General features: G+C 44.3%; 1 protein-coding gene across 1 annotated transcript in view; it reads right to left on the bottom strand.

Moving 5' to 3' along the window:
• The window catches only part of ARHGAP42 (Rho GTPase activating protein 42), a 145,913-nt gene that overhangs the window by 87,292 nt on the left and 35,135 nt on the right, over window positions 1–23,486 (bottom strand). The window contains exon 2 of the mRNA XM_033146164.1: window positions 19,162–19,257. Within this exon, the coding sequence (XP_033002055.1) occupies window positions 19,162–19,257 (96 nt within the window). The remainder of the gene's footprint in view (window positions 1–19,161; window positions 19,258–23,486) is intronic.

The following is a 23,486-nucleotide window of genomic DNA, read 5'->3' as shown; positions in this document are numbered from 1 at the left end:
CACAGCGGACAGTAAAACTAGTTATGGAATTTGCTGGAAGATATGGTGGTGGCCACCTCATGAGAAGAGAAGACTCCCTAGAAAAGACCCTGATGTTGGGAAAGATGGAGGGCACAAGGAGAAGGGGATGACAGAGGATGAGATGGTTGGACAGTGTTCTTGAAGCTACTAACATGAGTTTGGTCAAACTGCGAGAGGCAGTGAAGGATAGGCGTGCCTGGTGTGCTCTGGTCCATGGGGTCACGAAGAGTCGGACACGACTGAACGACTGAACAACAACAACAACATGGTGGTGGCAACTACCTGATGGGGCTTTAAAGGTATAGTTAGACCATTTCAAGTAGGAGGGAAGCTATCAGTGGCTACTAGTCATAATGAATATAATCTGCCACCAGGACTGGAAGCACACCTCTGAATACAAGTCGCTGGGGAACAACTGCAGGAGAGGTCTCCTGTCTTTATGTTCTGTTAACATTCTTCCCAGGTGCATCTGCTTGGCTACTGGGCAAAAAAAGGTGCTGGTCTACACAGACCTTTGATTAGACCAAAGAGGCCTTTAATTAATGTGGCTACACAGCCAAAGGGTTTTAATAATGCCCTTCCATCATGCAACGTCTCAATTTAGCCACAGACCAATTTGCTATTCTTGTAATACCAACCGATTAGCACGCTCGCGTATTGAGGAAACGTATGAATTTCAAAATGGAAAACCAGCAGATTTATTTGAACTGCTTGTTTTGTTCGCAATTTAAAATTAAAATAAAAAAATGGGTTCAAAGTCTCTTAGCTTAGTTAGACCCAGTACCCACATTCAATCCCGAGCTACGATATTAGAACCACTAAGTAAAAGTGAAATGAAAGAAGTGCCATGGTCAGATCACTTCCTGGTGCAACTGGACTTCTCCGCGACCCTTCCCTTCTGCAGGAAGGTGGGACCGATTTGGATGGTCCACTCCCACCACTTAATGGATCCAAATGGTTTCCAGAGAGTGGTAGGGGATGCTTTATCCCATGTTGATGGCCTTTCAGCTGATTCCCTGGTGGCCCGCTGGAATGTGGAGTTAACCAGGGCTATTGACTGTTTGGCTCCAAAGCACCCTCTCCGATTGCATGGAGCGCGGACAGCCCCATGGTTTTCCACAGATCTGAGGACAATGAAACAATCGCTGAGACGGCTAGAGCACTGATGGCGGATAAGCCATTCTGAAGCTGACCGGACACGGGTTAGAGCTCAATGTCGAGCCTACCAAGTGGCGGTAGCAAAGAAGACTTTCTTCACCGCCTCTATTGCATCTGCAGAAAACAGCAGGAGGAGACTCTTTCAGGGCCTTCTCGGTAGTGGGACCCACCCTGTGGAACGCCCTCCCACCAGATATCAAAGAGAAAAACAACCACCAGACTTTTAGAAGACATCTGAAAGCAGCCCTGTTTAGGGAAGCTTTTAATGTTTAATAGATTATTGTATTTTAACATTCTGTTGGAAGCCGCCCAGAGTGGCTGGGGTATTAATAATAATAATAATAATAATTAACCTTTTTATTAATTTAATAATAATAATAATTATTATTATTATTATTATTATTATTATTAACCTTTTCTGCCCTCATTTCTCTTCCTGTCTTCAAGGATGACCATATACAAAGGAGGGCAGGTCTCCTGTGTTTTTGTAGTTATACAGAAGAGGGCATTTTGGAAAGTGCACCTTGTTCTGCACGGATGAGACCATGAGACTTCACAAAATATTTTGCATCTGTTATAAACAAAGGAACTCTGTCAACGTTCCTATCTGACCCCCCCCCCCATTTACCTCTGCCTTTTATGCTATTTCGGAAGAAAATCAAGCACATGAAAAAGGGAGATCGTGGTGGTGCCATTGGTGTGATCCAGCTTAGGTCAAGGCACATCAGGAGTCTTGACCCACCAGTTGAAGAACCACGATTCAAGTCCTCATGATATTTAAAAAATTGATCCACTCTGGTATTGAAAGGGTCAAGGGAACAAAGGCAGGTTTTATCAGGAAAATAAACATTACAGGAGCTCAACGTATTTCTAGGAAGCCTCTTTGGTAATAACACTTAGTTTCCGAATAAAATATGCTATGATGTGGGAGTCTGATGATCAAAGCAAGTTAGGGAAATGGGGGTAAATGAAAACAAGATAAAATGGTAAGTCAGAAAACAGAAACGGGGAGGAAATATTTCAGAAATTTATTATGCAGTAAATATTTGGACAGGCTGGCTTTTTTGCTTTCCAAAACGGGGGTGGAGGAATGAGAGAGAGAGAGACAGAAAGACAGACAGAACTTGCATGATTGGAGCAGAAACTTCTACATTGTGTTGTAGCACTGTGGATTTAGAAAACAGCTCCTCTTATGCTTTGCAAGCCTAACCATTAATTCTTTACCAGCAATTATTTTGCATTTTACGCAGGAACACTACATCTAAATGATATCGAGGGACCGTTAGGGAAAAGAGTGCCTATTAGACGCAGGTGTTTCAAATGGTCCCAGCAGCTTAAGTCAGGTCCATATGTGTTAAGTTTCAGACTGCTTACTACAATGGATGCTTTGCTGGTATGTCAGTCGAGACCCCCCAGTTTGCCTATGTGGAAACCCCCAGGTCCACCAAGCATGCAAAATACACCCTTTTTTATAACAACCCCCCCCCAATTTCCACAACACTTATCCCCAGTTCTGTAATTCTGAACTTTAAACTCCACCAATGTTAAGTCCTTAACCAATGTGCAAATGGTAAACATAAAGTATGGTCTAATAAATCACCCGTTGTAAAACTACAGACAGCACCATCATCATCATCATCATCATCATCATCATCATCATTATTATCATCATCACTAGCAAATCTGACATTAGCTCAGATATACAATCCACGCTGGACCAACTTTTAATATTTTCAACTGGCAAAGGCAGGCGCCACACTCCTTTGCAGTGAAGATGGTAAGGAACATATTGTTTGCATTTTCATTCGTATTCAGGCAAGTACTTTGTAAAACAGTTGAGTTTCTTGTAAAGTCAGCTAGACAAAATGCTTCCAGATTATAGCACTGTGGAAACAAGTGGGTTTTAACCACAGCATGATTTGGTCCTCGTCATGCAAGTCACACTTTTACTTGTGGGCATCGCCACCAGCTTCTAGTCTGAGTGCTGTGTTGTTGCTTCCTAACCATTTATTCGGTGACACAAACTTCACGTCAACTAGGAAGGTTGGAGCCCCGTCTGTTTGCTATCGCTCTCTCCCTCTTCCCACCTCTGCACATTTATTTCTAAGTCACAACTTTTCAAGGTTCACAAACCCGTTCCTAAGCAAGACATCAGACAGGTTGATCAATCTTGGGGAGCCTTGGTCAATCCTGCGGAAGAAGAAGAGTACTTTGGATTTGATATCCCGCTTTATCACTACCCGAAGGAGTCTCAAAGCGGCTAACATTCTCCTTTCCCTTCCTCCCCCACAACAAGCACTCTGTGAGGTGAGTGGGGCTGAGAGACTTCAAAGAAATGTGACTAGCCCAAGGTCACCCAGCAGCTGCATGTGGAGGAGCGGAGACGCGAACCCAGTTCCCCAGATTACGAGTTGACCGCTCTTAACCACTACACCACACTCGCTCTCAGTGCATTCACCATGTGCCTTGGCCTACTTCTCAAGCTTTAAAATCCATCAAGGGGAAACCATGGTGAAGACACGAGGGCCAGTCTTTGCTGTACCCTGAGAACAGTACAATGGTACCTCGGAAGTTGAACCGAATCCGTTCAACTTCCAAAACATTCGTAAACCAAGGCACGGCTTCTGATTGGCTGCAGGAAGCTCCTGCAGCCAATCAGAAGCTGCAGAAGTTGCGTCGGATGTTCGGGTTCCAAAGAAGGTTCGAAAACAGAAACAATCACTTCCAGTTTTCGATTGTTCAGGAGCCAAAACGTTAGACTCCCAAGGCATTTGAAAACCAATGTCAACTGTATTAGGCAGATAAAGTTGGGACCTAAAGTGCAGCTTGGTATAAAGAGGTGTGGGATAGAGCTATTAATGGTATATTAACATGTGGCATTGTGGTAAGACAGGGAATATGCAGGAGAAATGATTTTGAGGAGATGTGGAGGGTGTTTGTAGAATTTGTACTGCTAAAACGGAAAGGGGTCACACCATCGCGAGAGGTGTTGAAATTTTGGGAGATTGGGTAGTTACAATGGAATGGTCTCAGTGGTGGGGTGCACATTTTTATTCTTATTTATTTATGGTTATTACTTTGTCAAAATAAAATAGATTTTTTTAAAAAAAATCCCCCCCCCCAAAATAAATAAAGTGCAGCTCGGCATGTCTAGAGAGGATACAGTACTGGGAAGATGATTCTGAGCAACCGGTCCCTACCTCTCAGCTCAACCTATCCCACAAGCGTGTTCCAAATATATATAGAGAGAAAAAACACATGTGAACTACCCTGGAACCCTTGTTAGTATTGTTTTCACAGTTTTGTGCATTTGGATGAATAAGAAAGGGGCTTGATTTGTCAACAAAATATATGACAAGGCATGGTCTAGCTTCTTTTCACATTCTCCCCTGCCTCTGGAGCTGGCAATTGTCCCCCAGTTGACAGATGTTATATAAGTGAACGGCTGGGCCTGGTAACAGCACCGACCGAGTGATCGACTCAGCCACACCTACAGTATTCTTCAAAAAGGCATTTAAATATAATAATAATAATAACCTTAATTACAAGAGCCGTAATAATAGTGATTTTAAAAAACAACAACATGGTGGGATTTAAGTTTAGCCCAATCTTCAGGAACTGGTTTATCCTCACTATAATAGGGGTGGGAATCCTTTTCCAGCCAAAGGGCTCGCTACGTTCCCTGGTGGGCCAACTTCTGAGGCCCACATGCCTGTGGTGGGTGAGGCAACAGATGTGATCTTTGTACAGTAGTTAGTCCACCCACACAAAATCAAAGAGTTTTCTACGTACACACTACTGAACACAGGCAAGGAAGATGTGGTTCAGGGACAAATTACAGCAAGTAAAACAAGAACGTGTCCAATTCTGGGCACCACAGTTTTAAGAAGGATGTTGACAAGGTGTGCAGAGGAGAGCAACCAAGATGATCAAGGGTCTGGAAACCAAGTCTTATGAGGAACAGTTTAGGGAGATGGGTATGTTTAGCCTGGGAAAGAGGAGACCGAGAGGAGATATGATGCAAACTTCAAATATCTCAAGGGCTGTCATATGGATGGTGAAGCAACTTTGTTTTCTCCTGCTCTGGAGGAAAGGACTCAAACCAATGGCTTCAAGTTACAAGAATAAACATATGGAAAAACTTTCTAACAGTAAGAGCTGTTTGACAGTGGAACTGTCTCCCTCGGGAGGTTGTGGACTCTCCTTCCTCGGGGGTTTTTAAGCAGAGGTTGGATGGCTTGAGGTTGAGATTCCTGCATTGCAAGGGGCTGGACTAGATGACCCTCAGGGTCTCTTGCAACTCTACGATTCTATGATTCCATGAAAGTGGAGAATCATTGAATGAATGGTGTGCCCTGGAGTCAGAAAGAAAGATGGGGAGATCGCATTTGGTCCCTGGGTCTGATGTTCCCCGTCCCTGCACTAGATACTGTTGTTGTTGTTGACCTGCCTTTCACCCTAAAGTCCCAGGGTGCATTACAACATTAAAAGACAATACTGTATGAAAAACAAATCAAAACAGATTACACGAGGGGTGAAGGCCAGCAGTGGACAGGGCCTGGGTTCTTGGCATCCGTCTCTCTCAAGAGCAAGTGGAGTGTGCCTCCAGGGATTAAATCAAACTGCTGGAGAATCACGGCGCCTGCTGTGGCTGCAGAGACCGACTGGTCATAACAGCTGCCTCCTGTGTTGTCTGTGCTGTATGTTAGCAGCACCCAAGTGACCTTCACGGGGCACAAGCCTGGGCAGTGTATTTGGAGGTCCTGGGCTGCCCAGAAGAAAAGACTCCCCTCTCGGCCTCAATGGCGTGGTCCAACAGAAAGCAGAGCAATATGTTTGGCGCCATCTTGGTTGCAGGAGTTGTCAGAAGGAGGTGTACAAGGCACCACCCAACCATCTTAGGAACTCCACTCTGGATTTGTGTAGGAGGATGCAGACCATTTGGATCCCTTCCAATCGGGATTCAGGCCTCATAATGGGACTGAAACTGCGTTGGTCGCGCTGGTCGATGATCTTCAGCGAGCTAGGGACAAAGGTGAAAGCTGTTTCCTAGTTCTGCTGGATCTCTCAGTGGCCTTTGATACCATCAACCATAACATCCTTCTGGACTATCTAGAGGAGCAGGGAGCTGGGGGCACTGTTATACAGTGGTTCCGCTCCTTCCTCCTGGGCCGTGTCCAGAAAGTGGTGTTGGGGGATCAGTGTTCAGACCCCTGGGCTCTCACTTGTGGGGTGCCTCAGGGTTCTGTCCTCTCCCCCATGCTTTTTAACATCTACAAGAAGCTGCTGGTTAAGATCTTCAGGGGGTTTGGGCTGGGTGTTCATCAGTATGTGGATTATACCCAGCTCTACCTCTCTTTCAAATCAGAACCAGTGAAGGCCCTGTGTGAGTACCTGGTGGTGGTTGGAGGATGGATGGCGGCTAATGGATTGAGGTTGAATCCTGGCAAGATAGAAGTACTATTTCTGGGGGACAGGGGGCAAGTGGGTGTGGGGGACTCCCTAGTAACTGTGGGGTAACTGTGCCCCTGAAGGACCAGGTGCGCAGCCTGGGAGTCATTTTGGACTCACAGCTGTCCATGGTCAATTCTGTGTCCAGAGCAGCTGTCTACCAGCTCCATCAGGTCCGCAGGCTGAGGCCCTACCTGCCCACAGACTGTCTCGCAAGAGTAGTGCATGCTCTGGTTATCTCCCACTTGGACTACTGCAATGCACTCTATGTGGGGCTACCTTTGAAGGTGACCTGGAACATACCACTAATCCAGAAACTGGGAGTGGCTGCCGAGACCACATAACACCGGTATTGAAAGACCTACATTGGCTCTCAGTATGTTTCCAAGCACAATTCAAATTGTTTGTGATGACCTTTAAAGCCCTAGGCAGCCTTGGTCCAGTATACCTGAAGGAGCGTCTCCACCCCCCATCGTTCAGCCCAGCACTGAGGTACAGCACTGAGGGCCTTCTGGCGGTTCCCTCACTGCGAGAAGTGAGGTTACAGGGAACCAGGCAGAGGGCCTTCTCGGTAGTGGCACCCGCCCTGTGGAACGCCCTCCCATCAGATGTCAAAGAAATAAACAACTATCTGACGTTTAGAAAACATCTGAAGGCAGCCTTGTTTAGGGAAGTTTTTAATGGTTGATGTTTTAATGTATTTTAATCTTTTGTTGTTGTTCCCCAGAGTGGCTGGGGAAATTATTGTTATTATTATTATTATTAGTAGTAGTAGTAGTAGTAGTAGGTAGTAGTATTTGGAAACCTTTTCCTGCAAGTTCCACAAGGAGTTATCGAGGTTTCAGAACACAAATTAAATGCAGAGTTTAGAAATGCAAACAACGAAACTCATAGATGTTACACTCTGTGGCACATTTGAAGTTATCTGGGATACCTCTGCAGTCTGTTTTCTATATCTATGTTGTTTTGCAAATCGAATGCAACACCGCATTTTGTGCTATAATAGGAACAACGTCTGAAACCAACTTTTAACATATACAACAGGATGAATATGCAACTGTGTCCCCCCCCCCCCCCCCGGTCTGGCGGTTTCTTCCCCCAAAGCCAAAACAGGTTTGCAGCTGTTTTCTCTGGAGCCTTCCCAAATCCAGAAAGAGCCTGAAAACAGTACGTATTGTCTGCAGCACTTAAAATCTTTGTACTCTTTTATGGAAAGGAAACCCATTCATTTCTAGAAGCGGTGGGAAAGTGTCTCTCGTTGACTAATACTAATGGAAGCTTAAAACCCAAAGTACGGTAAGTTTTTTTTGGTTATGATTTAATAAATTCTCTTGAGCTCCACTCCCTTCACTCAACTTATTTATAAAACATTACCAAAGACATAATTAAAAATATTTTAAGGATATTAATATGTACAGGGCTTTGTTTCCAGAAACAGACAGATGTTCATTTTAAATGAAGGTTTTTAAATGAAGAGAGCAAAAATGACAGGTTGTACTTCAGGCCTAACCCCATCTGTCAGGAACGTATAAGTATTCCTTCTGATTCTGCTTATATCTAAGGAAAACATGGGTGCAGGTATTGTGCCCCACTGAATCTTGCTTAAGCCCCTGACTCAAATGTGCATAAAAGCAGATGTAACAGAGAAGTCAAGTTTCCCTCTGTAAGGCAAATCCAAGGAAGAGGCAGTGTTGCACCCAGAGTCCCTCAGCCACCCTGCCTGAAACTTAAAAGATCAGCATCTTCAGGTGTTAAACCCATGAAATACAAATCCCCACCTTTTAATTTTACTAATCATATAGGCAAAGAGAAAAAATGAGCTTGCCTCATTAATTCCTACCTGAGCTTGTGTTTTATTTGTTTATTGCCACTTACAGTGGTACCTTAGTTCTCAAATGACTTGGTTCTCAAATGCCAAAAACCCGGAAGTAAGCGTTCCAGTTTTCAAACGTTTTTCGGAAGCTGAACGTCCGATGCGGCTGTCGGCTGTTGTTTCCTGCACCAATCAGAAGCTGTGCCTTTTCAGCCCCAGAGTATTATTATTATCATTATCATTATTATTATTATTATTCACACACACACAAAAACTCCACGTCTCCTCTATATTCCATCAAGGCAAGCATCTAAAATCACATAAACCACCAAGACCAAGACCCCAAATTTTGCATTTCTACTTGAAATGTTTTCTGGTTTCATACTGCGGTTTCGGGTCCAAATGAAGCCACAGCTTCCCAGTATCGACATTCCTGGAAATTCTATTTCAAAGTAAACATCATACAAGTCTGCAACTGGTGTACAAAATTAGGAATGGGCAAAGGCATGGCTATGACGCTCATTACTGATATAGTAATAAACTGTATTTTATCAAGCTCTTCATCCAAATCAACCACCAGGCCCCACGAAGTTTGGCACATAGGGTCCGGTATTCATAACATGAAAACTTTGCTAAGGAGGTTAGATCTGTAGCCAGTTCGAAGTATGAGATCACCCCAGGAGGGCTACAAGGATGTTGTAATAACAGTAGGATTCAGAAACCTACTACTATTAGAGAAACAGTTTGCGGAGAACACTGGCTTGGATTCAGAGTATAACTAGCTCCATATTCCCCATGCGAACTGGATGCAAATTCTCAAAGCGCTTTAGAGACTGCAGGGAGTTTCAAAAAGAGTTTTGAGATAAACCAAACACCCCACTGGACATGCCCAAACCCTGCAAATGCATGACATTGCAAGGAAACTATAATTATAACCGCAGTCACTTTTTATCAGCCTTCACCAAACCTGATGCCCTCCAGATGTTTTATTAGACTGCCTTCAGTCTGGGGCTGATGGGAGACGTAGTCCAAAACGTCTGCACACATATCAGTGTTAGAAACTCAGGTACATATGTTAGGCATCAAATGTCTCCTCAAACCAAGGTTACAGTCACCCAAACAGAATGTCTATCACATTTTCACAAAATGTGATAGAATTTTATTCACGTATGCCACAACAGCAGCTAGAATTTTGATAGCTAAAAACTGGAAGACAGAAGAAATACCAACGATTGAAGAATGGCAGATGAAAATGATGGAATATATGGAGCTCGCTGAGATGACCGGGAAACTTCATGACCAGAGGGATGACGCGGTGGAAGAAGAGTGGAAGAAATTTAAAATATACTTTAAAAATTATTGTTTGATTGAAAATTAGATATAATTTGGAAGAAAAGCTAGACTGTAGATCTAAAGTCTGGTTAAGTGTGTTGGAATTGTGAGGAAATGAGTTAAGATACTAGATTAGATTAATGATTTTGTTATAGTAAAGCAAGATTTTAAGATGGTAAGAAATTACTAAAGATGATCTACAAGGAACGCAGGAAGGAGAGAGATAGGAGGAAGTCAGGATACAATGTTAAGGATAGAGGTTAAGAATAGTATAAGTTTTCTGTTTGTATTGTAAATTTTGTTTTTGTTTTTTTATGGTTACATTGTTTAGTTTTGACATGTTTGTATTGATTGTTGTTGTTTTTATAAAACTTAATGAATATATATTTTTTTAAAAAAATAATGTCTAGTCGCCATTTTGGGGCAAGATGGCTATCAAGTTTCATTTTTCAAGTGATGGCCTGACTGTGATTGATTCTCAGTTAAACATCTGGCTAGTTCAAATGACAACCTTGAGCTAGGTTAAGAATTTAAAGACAAGTCATTTGATCCAGGGACAGTCCATATCGATACTGGCCTGTTTCTACCTCTTTTCCTTAATGGTGACTGCTCCTGCTCAGGCTGCACAGAAAAAGCTATTTCATTCCTGAAATTCATTCTGATTGTGCACATAAAATATAACCAATAGAATTCTACAGGATGGGGTATTAGTGTGTGAAAACAGTCCAGATCCATTGATCCCCAGATGGTGGAGATGTCAGGTGCCATCCTGGCACCCAGGCATCTTCATTTGGCTGCAAGTGGTCAAAAACCACCTGGCAAAAAATGCACCTGGTGCCTGGCTAATTTCGAACACTGCACTGCCACCCCAGCTCCATCTGAACTGCTTCTGAGAATGTGAATCCAAATTCTTCCTGAATTTTGGCTCACAGAACAATGTCTCCACTTCTGAAGAATTTGGCGGAAATCCATGCTGAGGAGGATTGTCTCAAGGATTCAGATGCACACCCAAAAAATACCAGAAGCAGTTGGGCAAAAACTAGGTCTAGTTGTAAATCAGACAAGGGAAGTTCCACACTTTATAAAGAAACAGGAGGAAGTGATGGTTGCCAACTTGGATGGCTTGAAAAGAAGATTAGGCAAATTAACAGAGGATAAAATTATCAATGGCTGCCATTCATGACTGCTAGGCTCTGCTTCCCCAGGCAAAGGTAGTAATGTTTCTGAACACCAATTGCTGGAAACCGCAGGTGGGAAGAGAGATCTGGTGCTCAGGTCCTGCTTGTGGGTTTCCCACAGGCATCTGGTTGGCCGCCATGAGAACAGGATTCTGGACTAGATGGGCTGTTGGCCTGATCCAGCGAGCTCTTCATTATGGTAGCTAAAAAGGACTGAACTACAGAGCAATGTGTAAATCAATGTTTAAACACAGAACAGGGAAGTTGTTTGAGATCTTAAATGATTGCTACTTCATTATACAGTGGTACCTCGGGTTAAGTACTTAATTCGTTCTGGAGGTCCGTTCTTAACCTGAAACTGTTCTTAACCTGAAGCACCACTTTAGCTAATGGGACCTCCTGCTGCTGCTGCTGCGCCGCCAGAGCACGATTTCTGTTCTTAAGAGGAGTTCTTAACCTGAAGCGTTATTTCTGGGTTAGCGGAGTTTGTAACCTGAAGCGTATGTAACCCGAGGTACCACTGTACTTTAATGTCATCGACCCTTCAGAAAGTTGAGGACACTTTGCACGGGGATCACAGTGGCTTCCTGTGCGGGCAATGAATTTAGGCTAATCCCTTCGAAAGCGAAGCAAACTTTTGCCACAGAATTAAGTACTCCAAGGCCATATTTTGGTCCATCCGCTATCTAGAAAGTCATAAATAATACCTGTATGTATTTGACTGGAGTGAGGCAAGATGCTTGTCTCAAGGGGGTTTATTCCAACCAATCGATGCATCATCTTGAATTGCTGACATGGTTGCTTCCAAGTCCCTTTCCTTAATCATGTGAACACTTGATAAATCTTCCACATTTTGAACCAATTTGCACCTAGCCCAGAATGTGAACTTTTCACTTCGAGTTGAAGAGCCAAGGAACTGCCCATCCTCTCTCAGAAGATGGATTATACTGATCCACCACACATACATCTATGCCAAGAGAAGTTTAACAATGGGTACTGTAAATCAGTTTGAAACTCTTAAAAACTAAATTATTAACTTGGTTTCTTTCCCAATAAATTTACACACGGACTCTTTTTTACTGAATTACTTATTGCTTTCGTCACTGGTCAAGGTTCAGAAGACAAGACGTACTAAAGAAATTAATGGGTGGGTGGGTGTGAGGAATCCATCCCTCCTGAGGAAAAATGTTGACAACCTTGGTGCCAGGAACTGAGTGAGCAATGCATGTGACCAACACAACCCCAACGCTCAAGATATCCATGGAGCTGGGAAAGAGTTGATGGGCACAGAAGCTCAATGCTCCTCTAGCTTTGCCTGGCACATCATGCACAGGATCTTGGGCGAGCTGTGTCACTCAATTCTGGCCTCCCTTCTTATGGCATCTGAAGGTACTTTGCTCTTTCAGGTGATGAGCTATGCATTGAGGAACTGGGCAAAGCAAGGAAAGGATAGCGCAGGTGGGCATGAACACTACCTCATCAATGGCGGAAGGGTGGGAATCTTGTTTGCTTTCAAAAACGCATTATTTCATGAGCTTACATAGAGACCGCATAAGTTAAGCTGTGCAGCTAGGATGAATACAGTAAGAGTTACGTCAAAAATTGATGCCATAAGCTGCTTTATACTGTCCACCCTCCATCGTTCAGCCCAAACGCTGAGGTCCTCCACCGGGGGCCTTCTGGCGGTTCCCTCACTGTGAGAAGTGATGTTACAGGGAACCAGGCAGAGGGCCTTCTTGGTGGTGGCGCCCACCCTGTGGAACACCCTCCCATCAGATGTCAAGGAAATGAACAACTATCTGACTTTTAGAAGACATCTGAAGGCAGCCTTATACAGGTAAATTTTTAATGTTTGATGTTTTCTTGTGTTTCTAATATTTTGCTGGAAGTCGCCCAGAGTGGCTGGGGCAACCCACTAAGATAGGTGTCATATGCAGATGATGATGATTACACCATCATCATTATCATCATCAATTTAGTTCAGTATTGTCTACACTGACTGGCAGCAGCTCTCCAAGGTTTCAAATAGAAGACATTCTTAGACCTAGAGCCTTCTGCATGTACAGCAGCTGCTGTTCCACTAAGTTATGGTGTCCTCCAGCACAACAGAACCAATTGGTTGGGTTTTCACATGGTTTTTCACATGTGTCAATGCACAGCACACTTGAGCATCTTGTCAAGCGGCCACACCCAAACTGACAAAGCTCCCCGGACCTTCTCCTCCTCTTCAGCAATTGCCTCTTGTTCTGGCCCAGCCAATGGTAGAGCAGTAGGCGAAGAAAGTTCAATTAAGATGCCACGTACGGATTGCTCAACGGCTGGGAAAGAAGCAAGAGACAGTAATGAGAAGAACGCAATGGTGATCATGGTGGTGAGTCTCTGCAGAGGCGAGTGTGGTTCACGGAAGCTGACATGCCTGAGGACCCTTCAAAAATGCCTTTAACTCAGTTGGTAGAGCATGAGACTCTTAACCTCAGGGTTGTGGGTTCGAGCCCCATGTTGGGCAAAAGATTCCTGCATTGCAGCGGGTCGGACTATGATCATCTTTAGGGTCCCTTCCAACACTATGATTCCATGTTTCTATGAAAATCTGAAGCTGGCACTGGCCTTTCCCTTTCCTTTCCAACACAAGAGTTCAGCATGTCATCCACCTGTATCCTCATCACAACTCAGATGCGGGTTAGACAGAAACGAGTGGTTTGTGCAAGACCACCCAGCAAGCTTCAAGGTTGAGCAGCCAAGCTTTGAGCCCAACACTCTCCAGTCCATGTCCATTCAATGCTCAAGCCATCTCCGCCCCCCCACCCCACTTTCTGGTATGTATGCTAATATTAGTCTGAAAACAAAACCCATACCTCTTAGCACGAAAAGCACACACTCTACAGAATGGAGAAACAATTTCTGCTATCCACTTGGAGTCCGTGAGGCATATGCACATTTTTAAATGAGGAGAAAACACACCTGACATCTCAATAACTGCAGCTGTATAATCTTTACATGTGGGTGGCTGCGTGTGGGTGAAGCAATAAAAAGCAGTGGAAGGGTTTTGAAAAACAAAGCAAAACTTGTGTCTCGTTAAATAGCTTCTTGCTTTCGAAAACACCTGCCCAAAATATTCTTGAACTCCGGGGGGGGGGGGGCTGAAGAATTTTCAACATATTTTCCCACAGCCAAAGTTCTTCACACTAAGCAAACTTACTAGCTGGAAAGTTGGCAAGAAATGAAGGTTTGGGAGTCTGGTCAATAGATCAGTCCCAAGCAGCAGTTAACTACTCAGCTGAATTCGGTCAAATATTGTTACGTACAAAATATTGATAAGGACACCTTTATTTCAAGTGTTTCACTCAAATCAGATAACAGGGGCAAGAGTAAGGGCCCCATGCTCCTAGACCTGAATGTTTTGGGGTCACTCATGTGCACCCCCCCACAATGCCTGTCCGACAAACTCTCCGCCAAAATGTTTCTACCCTTCCAGTTAAGCCACATGGTCTTCCACCATAAATTGAAAGAAAGCATGAACGCACTTCAAGGTCTTCAGCTTGTCAGGGGAGGGATGGAGAGGAGGGAGCCATTATGTGACTTTGGAAAAGCAAGAGGTCCTTCCCCCCCCCCCCCCATGCATTTCCCATGCACACCTGAGGGGGTGGGAAGCTACCAGTGCATGACCTATTGGGTTCACAAAACGAATTACGTTATCTATTAACATTCAGCGAAACCCATGTAGCGCTAGAGGACAACACAAACAAACCCCGAGGCCAAGGAGTCATCGACCACAGTTAATCATGAGCCAGCAATCTACGCTTCTGCTGATGACGGCAGATCAAAAACAATCTGATTCTGTGACCGCTAACGCTCAGTGATCCCTTACTAATTTTCTCCACCACATCACAGAGGAGGAATGCTGCTTCATTATGCAGCCCAACCAGGAAGACACATTCTCCCGGCCCTGTGAACCATATGTGGCTGTGGGTTTCTTAGGTAAGCTATTCAACACCTTGTAATTTACAGCTTAAGGCTTTTGGTATTACTTTTCGGAGGTGAGAACATCTGGGAACTCTTTGAAATGGCTTTGTCGCAGCCTTACTGGGCTAAGAGCACTAGGTAAGTATTGTGGTAGGTTTTCAAGCCCTTGAAGCACGTAGTTCACCCAGGATTAATAAACACAAGTGCCTGAGGATTGGTGGAAATCATTTCACAATGATCTGGTCTGGGGTGAACTAATGATCTCCTAAACCACTGAGCCTAGGGCTTGCCGATCAGAAAGTTGGCAGTTCGAATCCCCGCACGGGTGAGCTCTCGTTGCTCGGTCCCAGCTCCTGCCCACCTAGCAGTTCGAAAGCACATTAAAGTGCAAATAGATAAATAGGTATCGCTCCAGCAGGAAGGTAAACAGCGTTTCCGTGCGCTGCTCTGGTTCACCAGAAGTGGCTTAGTCATGCTGGCCACATGACCTGGAAGCTATCTGCGGACAAACGCCGGCTCCCTTGGCCTATAGAGCAAGATGAGCACCGCAACCCCAGAGTCGTCCGCGACTGGACCTAACAGTCAGGGGTAAAGGGACCCTTGACCATTAGGTCCAGTCGTGTCCGACTCTGGGGTTGCAGCGCTCATCTTGCGTTACTGGCTGAGGGAGCCGGCGTACAGCTTCTGGGTCATGTGGCCAGCATGACAAAGCCGCTTCTGGCGAACCAGAACAGTGCATGGAAACGCCGTTCACCTTCCCGCTGGAGCGGTACCTATTTATCTACTTGCACTTTGACATGCTTTTGAACTGCTAGGTGGGCAGGAGCTGGGAACGAGCAACAGGAGCTCACCCCATTGCGGGGATTCGAACCGCCGACCTTCTGATCAGCAAGCCCTAGACTCAGTGGTTTAACCCACAGCGCCACCCGGGTCCCTAACAGTCAGGGGTACCTTTACCTTTAAACCCATTCCTACTCAGCTAACCCCATCTACCTTCCACTGCAGTCCTCTTGTGGCTATCAAAATTGGCACCACTGCAGCTGTAATGCTCTTCAAATCCACCCTCTACTTCCGCACTCCAGACACAAACTTCAAAAATAGTTTGTTACCATTTTGTTTTGTTTTCATCAATGAGTCTTTCCTCGACTTTTAAGTGAGGGTTGAGGGATCCTTTTTCCCACCCACATGGGCAATGGCTCCACTCTGCCCTCCATCTAGGCAAGGCAAGAGTCATTAGCACACGTCAAGGACGCATTACGGAAAGACAAAAATGCACATTACCCAAGTGGAGAGGTTTTTAAATCTATTAGCGCCAACATACCGTACTTAAAGGTGCTCAAAACCCAACAAGCTATTGAAGCCACTTCCGCCATGCACTAAAAGTACACCTACCTTCGCTCTTAGAGAGTGGCGGGGAAAAGAGAGGAGAGAGGAACAAGATATTTCCTCCGGGTAGTAACCTTGAGGAATATTTGTGCAAGCACAAAGGACAAAGACAGGAGCCGTTAAGGAGGCTATAGGGCTTAAATAGCTGTGAGTTTACATACTGGCAAATATTTGCACACATTAGTGCCACCTAAGTCGCTTGCCCTTTTGTGATAAGAGAGACCTCGCTTCTATTTGAACATCGGAAGCTGCCTTATGCTATGTCATTAGTCCATCAAGCTTGGTTTTTTTTATCTATACTGAGAGGCAGTGGTTCTCTAGCGTTTTGGACTGGGGTCTCTCCCAATCCTACGTGGAGATTCTGGGAGTTGCACCAGGGAGTGGCGTTCTGCATGCAACGTCTGACCCTGAGTTGCAGCCCTTCCCCAAAGAAGAAGAAAAAAGTTCTACTGTCAAGACCGGAACTTGCAGATTCAATTCTTACTTGACTTATGATTTATGAATCTTGATTCCAGCGAACTACTATGATCCACTCACACCCAAATTTTGCTCAACTCTTCGATCTGCATGATACAAGTGCATTTATTGGGGAACCTTGTGAAGTTAACCCTTAAGAAGAGTGGGGGTGAGGGAAGAGACATTGCAAAGAAGGCTTTGTATGTTGCCTTCCAGGAAAGAGGAAAATCTGAGAATGTCCCTGTCTTGAGAATGCTTCCCACAGGATGCTGTTCCTTTCCCCCAAAGAGCAGTGATAAATGAGCCCGTGCAAATGAGGCTTTACAGATGGGAGACAGAAGGAATAAGTGAGCCTGGAGAACTTCTGCAAAACACGCGTGTTAGGCAGGGAGCGGAAGTAAACCATACCAAACACTTAAACACTTTCAACAGTCATGGCTTTACCCAAAGAATCTGGGACCTGCAGTTCTGTGAGGGGTCTAATTCTCAGAACCCTCCACAAACTACAGTTCCCGGTATTCTTTGAGGGGAGTGGTGGCTTTTAAAGAGCTTGAAATGTATGGTCTGAATGTGACCCTAAGCTAAGAGAGTCAGTTGAAGCCAAGTAGCTCTGCGAACTGCAGAAATTTTGTTTTTCATTTAAGGTTGGGGCAGAACTGGGTTACAAAGTCAGCCTTTCGTTTGTCACATACGGGGAGCAGGCACTGCTTCTTCGTACCAGAATCCTGGCTGCATGACCCGAGAGGTCGCCATCTTGGAACTGAATCTACAAAATGAACTTCATGGCTGCCTAACTTTTTACTGCATTTCCCCTCCTCTTTTCCTCATCCCGCTCATTCCTCATGCCTTTGTGGAACATCTTGCCTGATCAAGAGTTCCAGAGAACTCAAAAGCTTTGCCAAACTCCTGTGGCATTTTGGTTGGTCCTAATAAAAGGTATTACCCAACTGTGGAATGTGAAGTGGTTTGGGTCCGTCCGTCCGTCCCCTGTCCCCCCCCCCCAACAAATATTGCCAGCTATACTTTTTATCTGACAAACAAACAAAAGAAAGAGTTAATGGCCCAAATACACAGTCAGACGGCAGCATACAAAATAACAACAACAACAATAACTACTACTACTACTACTATTAATCCTGTTCCCAGATGTCTATGGGAATCCCAAAAGCAGGACCTGAACTTCGTAGCACAGTCTAAGTGAACACACTCTCATTTTAGTTCCACTGAATTTTTTTTTTAAAACCCACCAGGCACTTGACATAGAATTGATCTAAATGTCACCCATTCCCTGCCAATTTATATTTCTCATCCAGTTTCAGAGATGAAAGCTCACTTCATGATAATGCATCTTCAACAGCTAAGATGCTTGCCTCTTCGCCATCTATCATCTGCGGCTGAAAGATTGCATGTGTCATTTTGGAAGATGAAGGAATTGCAGTCATTAGCAATAGGGGGAGTGATGTATTGCATTTTCAATCTAATGTCCATCTCGGAAGGATTAATATGGCCATATCATACCACCCAACAGATAACTGCCAAAAATATATGGATTTTTAACATGGTTTTCATTTCTTCACATTCTGCCATCCCTCTCTAGCCATCTCTCCCCACAGGTGGGGTTCCCTATTCCCATTCAAAATGATCAACCTTTCTTCAGCTGTAGCATCTCTCTCTCTCTCTCAGATTAACCACATGTAAACACATATTTTTTACACCCCCAAAAGTTTCAGGCTACATTTCAATATCTCGTTGATTAAAAGTCAAGCTAACAGGATGAGCCATGAATCTGACGCCACTGCAGCCTTGGAAAAGCTTGAACTCACACAAATCCTTGGAATATCCACAGCATAAAATCTGGTGATCCCAGATTTGAACAGTGGGTGATCCTGTCCATATGAAAGAACACATTCCGTAGCTTCTGCATACATTGTCCAACTGATTTAGAAACAGCGAAGCAGAACAGCAGCTATAAAAAGGATTAAGTGATTGTTGACATTAGCCAAGAATGGGAGAAACATAGCGTGACGCTATAAATTTGAAGCCAGTCCAAAACTGCAATTCATGTAGATAGCATATTTATACAGAGGGCCGATAGGAGAGCAGGTGGCACCCATGCTGGAAAGGGCAGTCAAATTCTGTAGCTGGCTCTCCCAGCCAAGATCCAATCCTAAAAGTATTCCAATAAGAATCCTTATAATTATTGTCTTGCGCGACCTATGCAATCTTGCAATGTTGCAATTATAATATTTTGCATTAGGAAGACTGAAAACCCAATCACCCTGCCTATTCCTGGCTTCTGAACAGAAGTGCCAAGAGAACACTGGTATTGTAATTCTAACAAATTCTACTTTGCATAGGATTAAAATCTTAGTAAGGAGAGCAGAAGCAGCGCAGAACACTCACCGATACTAATTTCATCATCCGTCTCAGCATCTCCAATGCACTCAAACTGAAAATCTTGAAGTGACTGGGAAAACTTTTGTACTGCTATGGATAGATCTGTAAAAGAAAAAGATCGAAAATGATCAGAGTGTACATTGCAGAGAAATACATATTTGGAACACACACACACACACACACACACACACACACACACAACTGTATCCTGGTATACTTGATTACATGATTCAAGGTGTTGCCAAAGTTGCTGAAAATAAAATGCATCTGGTGAATCTGATACTTTATAGGCTAGACTCTATCTGCTTGGGGGACCCATCAAAGCAAAAGGATTGGAATGCATGGCGAGCCCTAAAATTACTATGGACCACTCCAATGCAGGTCTAAAAACGGCAAATCCAATTATAGGATGAATCTGAAGACACTCAGGGCAGACAAGAAGGATCACATTATAACCTGGTTGGATGTAAACATTTAAGAAAATAAAAACAGAAAACACACACACACCACCACAGACAGATAGGAAACAGGTACAATATGGAGGATGGATGGCAGCTAACAGATTGAGGTTGAATCCTGACAAGACAGAAGTACTGTTTTTTGGGGGGGGGACAAGGGGCGGGTGGGGAACTGTGCCCCTGAAGGACCAGGTGCGCAGCCTGGGAGTCATTTTGGACTCACAGCTATCCATGAAGGTGCAGGTCAATTCTGTGTCCAGAGCAGCTGTCTACCAGCTCCATCTGGTAAGTAGGCTGAGGCCCTACCTGCCTGCGAACTGTCTTGCCAGAGTGGTGCATGCTCTGGTTATCTCCCGCTTGGACTACTGCAATGCACTCCACGTGGGGCTACCTTTGAAGGTGACCCGGAAACTACAACTAATCCAGAACACGGCAGCTAGACTGGTGACTAGGAGTGGCTGCCAAGACCACATAACACCAGTCCTGAAAGACCTACATTGGCTCCCAGTACGTTTCCGAGCGCAATTCAAAGTGTTGGTGCTGACCTTTAAAGCACTAAACGGCCTCGGCCCAGTATACCTGAAGGAGCGTCTCCGCCCCCATCGTTCAACCCGGACACTGAGGTCCAGCTCCAAGGGCCTTCTGGCAGTTCCCTCACTGCAAGAAGCAAAGTTACAGGGAACCAGGCAGAGGGCCTTCTTGGTAGTGGCACCTGCCCTGTGGAATGCCCTCTCACCAAAGAAATAAACAACTATCTGAAGGCATCCCTGTTTAGGGAAGCTTTTAATATTTGATTAATTATTGTATTTTAATATTTTGCTGGAAGCTGCCCAGTAGTTGGGGAAACCCAGCCAGATGGGCTGGGTATAAATAAAAATATATTACTGTTGTTGTTGCTGCTGCTGCTGCTGTTGTTGTTAAAAACAGATTATTCAATCCTATTTGGTGTGTGAGCTTACATTTTTTTGCCCTCAATTAAATTCACTTAAAAATATCAAATGCAACTTATTTTCTCATTAATTGACAGGAGAACTTCTTAGCGGGTTGGGGCTTTCTCCCATATACAAATTCGTCCCATTGTTTTCTATTGATATAAATGCTGTTCTCTGCATCCATGCTTTTACAAATCCTGGAGAACCCACTGAAAACTGAATTGCAATTATTCAAAACAGAAGCTCATCTGGCAGTCTTCTTGACATATTGAACTGCTGCGCTGCCTCTAATATTTTACGTAATGTGTGTTCCTTATTACAAAACACGTGGAGTTAAATGCACTCTCGGCGAATGTCCCGCAGACTCACTGGATGCTTCTTATTCCTAGATATGCAGAAAACGTCTACTGAAGCAATGAATCATTCTCGTTCGACAGCTGCACATATGAGAGGAGACAGCAGAGCTTCTGCTGCACAAGTGTGAAGAGTAGAGGTTTTTGGCAAGTACCATTACCTTTAATTCTTCTTCTCGAGAGGTATCCAACTAAACAGTTCTGCTAGCACAAGGGGGTTTAGCTACACGGGGAACTTCTCTGCTTTCTCCTCTCCCTGTGCAACTCCTAAATCTATTCTGGGGTTTTCCCCAATCCTCCGGAACAAATACACAGGGCAGACAAGGAGCATGCAGGGAGAGGCGAGGCTACAGTAGTTCCACTGTGCAGCTAAAACCCATTGCACTTTCCTCAAAACTGAGAGATCCAGAAGAAGCAACACGGACATTTCACCTACCCAGTTCCTGTGAGAGCCCGCCCTAGCAGACCAAGGCACAAACCAGGTGAGTAGCCATACTGAAAATGATGAAGATAATCTATTTCATCCAGGAATCACTGACACTTCCAGAAAAAAAAAACATCTACTTCTGCTTCATTGACTGCACAAAAGCATTTGACTGTGTCGACCACAGCAAACTATGGCAAGTTCTTAAAGAAATGGGAGTGCCTCATCACCTCACCTGTCTCCTGAGAAATCTCTATGTGGGACAAGAAACTACTGTTAGAACTGGATATGGAATAACTGATTGGTTCAAAATTGGGAAAGGAGTACGACAAGGCTGTATATTGTCTCCCTGCTTATTTAACTTATATGCAGAATTCTTCATGCGAAAGGCTGGACTAGATGAATCCCAAACCGGAATTAAGATTGCCGGAAGAAATATCAACAACCTCAGATATGCTGATGACACAACCCTGATGGCAGAAAGTGGGGAGGAATTAAAAAACCTTTTAATGAGGGTGAAAGAGGAGAGCACAAAATATGGTCTGAAGCTCAACATCAAAAAAACTAAGATCATGGCCACTGGTCCCATCACCTCCTGGCAAATAGAAGGGGAAGAAATGGAGGCAGTGAGAGATTTCACTTTCTTGGGTTCCATGATCACTGCAGATGGTGACAGCAGTCACAAAATTAAAAGAAGCCTGCTTCTTGGGAGAAAAGCAATGACAAACCTAAACAGGATCTTAAAAAGCAGAGAATCACCTTGCCGACAAAGGTCCGTATAGTTAAAGCTATGGTTTTCCTAGTAGTGATGTATGGAAGTGAGAGCTGGACCATAAAGAAAGCTGACCGCCGAAGAATTGATACTTTTGAATGAATTATGGTGCTAGAGGAGACTCTTTAGAGTCCCATGGACTGCAAGAAAATCAAATCTATCCATTTTGAAGGAAATCAGGCCTGAGTGCTCACTGGAAGGACAGATCCTGAAGCTGAGGCTCCAATACTTCGGCTACCTCATGAGAAGAGAAGACCCTGGAAAAGACCCTGATGTTGGGAAAGACTGAGGGCACAAGGAGAAGGGGACGACAGAGGAAGAGATGGTTGGACAGTGTTCTCGAAGCGACTGGCATGAGTTTGGGCAAACTGCGGGAGGCATTGGAAGATAGGGGTGCCTGGCATGCTCTGGTCCATAGGGTCACGAAGAGTTGGACACGACTAAACGATTAAACAACAACAACAACCACATGCCTGCAAGCAATCTTGGTCAGAATCAAGTGCAATCATACCTTGGATCCCAAACACCTTGGTACTCAGGTGTTTTGGCTCCCAAACGCCGCAAACCCGGAAATGAGTGTTCCTGTTTGCAAATGTTCTTTGGAACTCGGCTTCTGCGGCTTCCAATTGGCTACATAAGTTTTTTGCAGCCAATCGGAAGCTGCACCTTGGTTTCTGAATGTTTTGGAAGTCGAACCGGAATGGATTCTGTTCGACTTCCGAGGTACGACTGTACACCTTTCCGTAGTTAATGCAAAATACATTACTTCTGGTAAATGCGTCACCATAGCCACTGGAGAGCCATGAAAATTTCTGCCCTGGGTGTTTTAGACATGTCTACCCATGTACTATCTGAAACCAAAGGGGCTCATGGGTTGCTAGGTGTGAAATATATTGGCATTATTTTCAGCTCTCCTACTCCACTAATATGGTTGATGCCAAGTCTAAGGAGACTTTTCCGCACCACATAAAAAGACCTCCTTATTTACTCAGATCTTAGGGCGAATGTGCCTCTTAAGTTTGTTGTTAGGGTTATCAGTTGTAACTGCTACACACGTTTTATGGTTTCATTACCTGATAGCTTTATCACTGCATTTGTAACCTTCTCTGGGGTTCCTTTTCGTAACAAAGAGAGGAGGCTAGAAATATCTTAAGTAAATAAATGCACATGAAGATTTTAAGCTTTGGCCTCAACATGAGAGGTCAGGGTAAACAGAAACGCCACTGCAATATCTTTAAAGTCTGGAAGCAGTTCAGTGAAATGGGCATTCACTCTTGGAATGGAAATGTCCCCCTTTTTTGTTGCTTCTGAGTTTATCAGAGGGGGTAAGGAGGCACGTCAACGCATGTGGAGGGGGGAGAAATAAATGACAGGCCGCACCCAGCAAGAAGC

Source organism: Lacerta agilis, chromosome 4 (assembly GCF_009819535.1).
Source record: "Lacerta agilis isolate rLacAgi1 chromosome 4, rLacAgi1.pri, whole genome shotgun sequence".
Lineage (NCBI taxonomy): Eukaryota > Metazoa > Chordata > Lepidosauria > Squamata > Lacertidae > Lacerta > Lacerta agilis.
The sequence above is the reverse complement of the archived record's forward strand: the minus strand, read 5'-3'. Positions and strand labels throughout refer to the sequence as shown.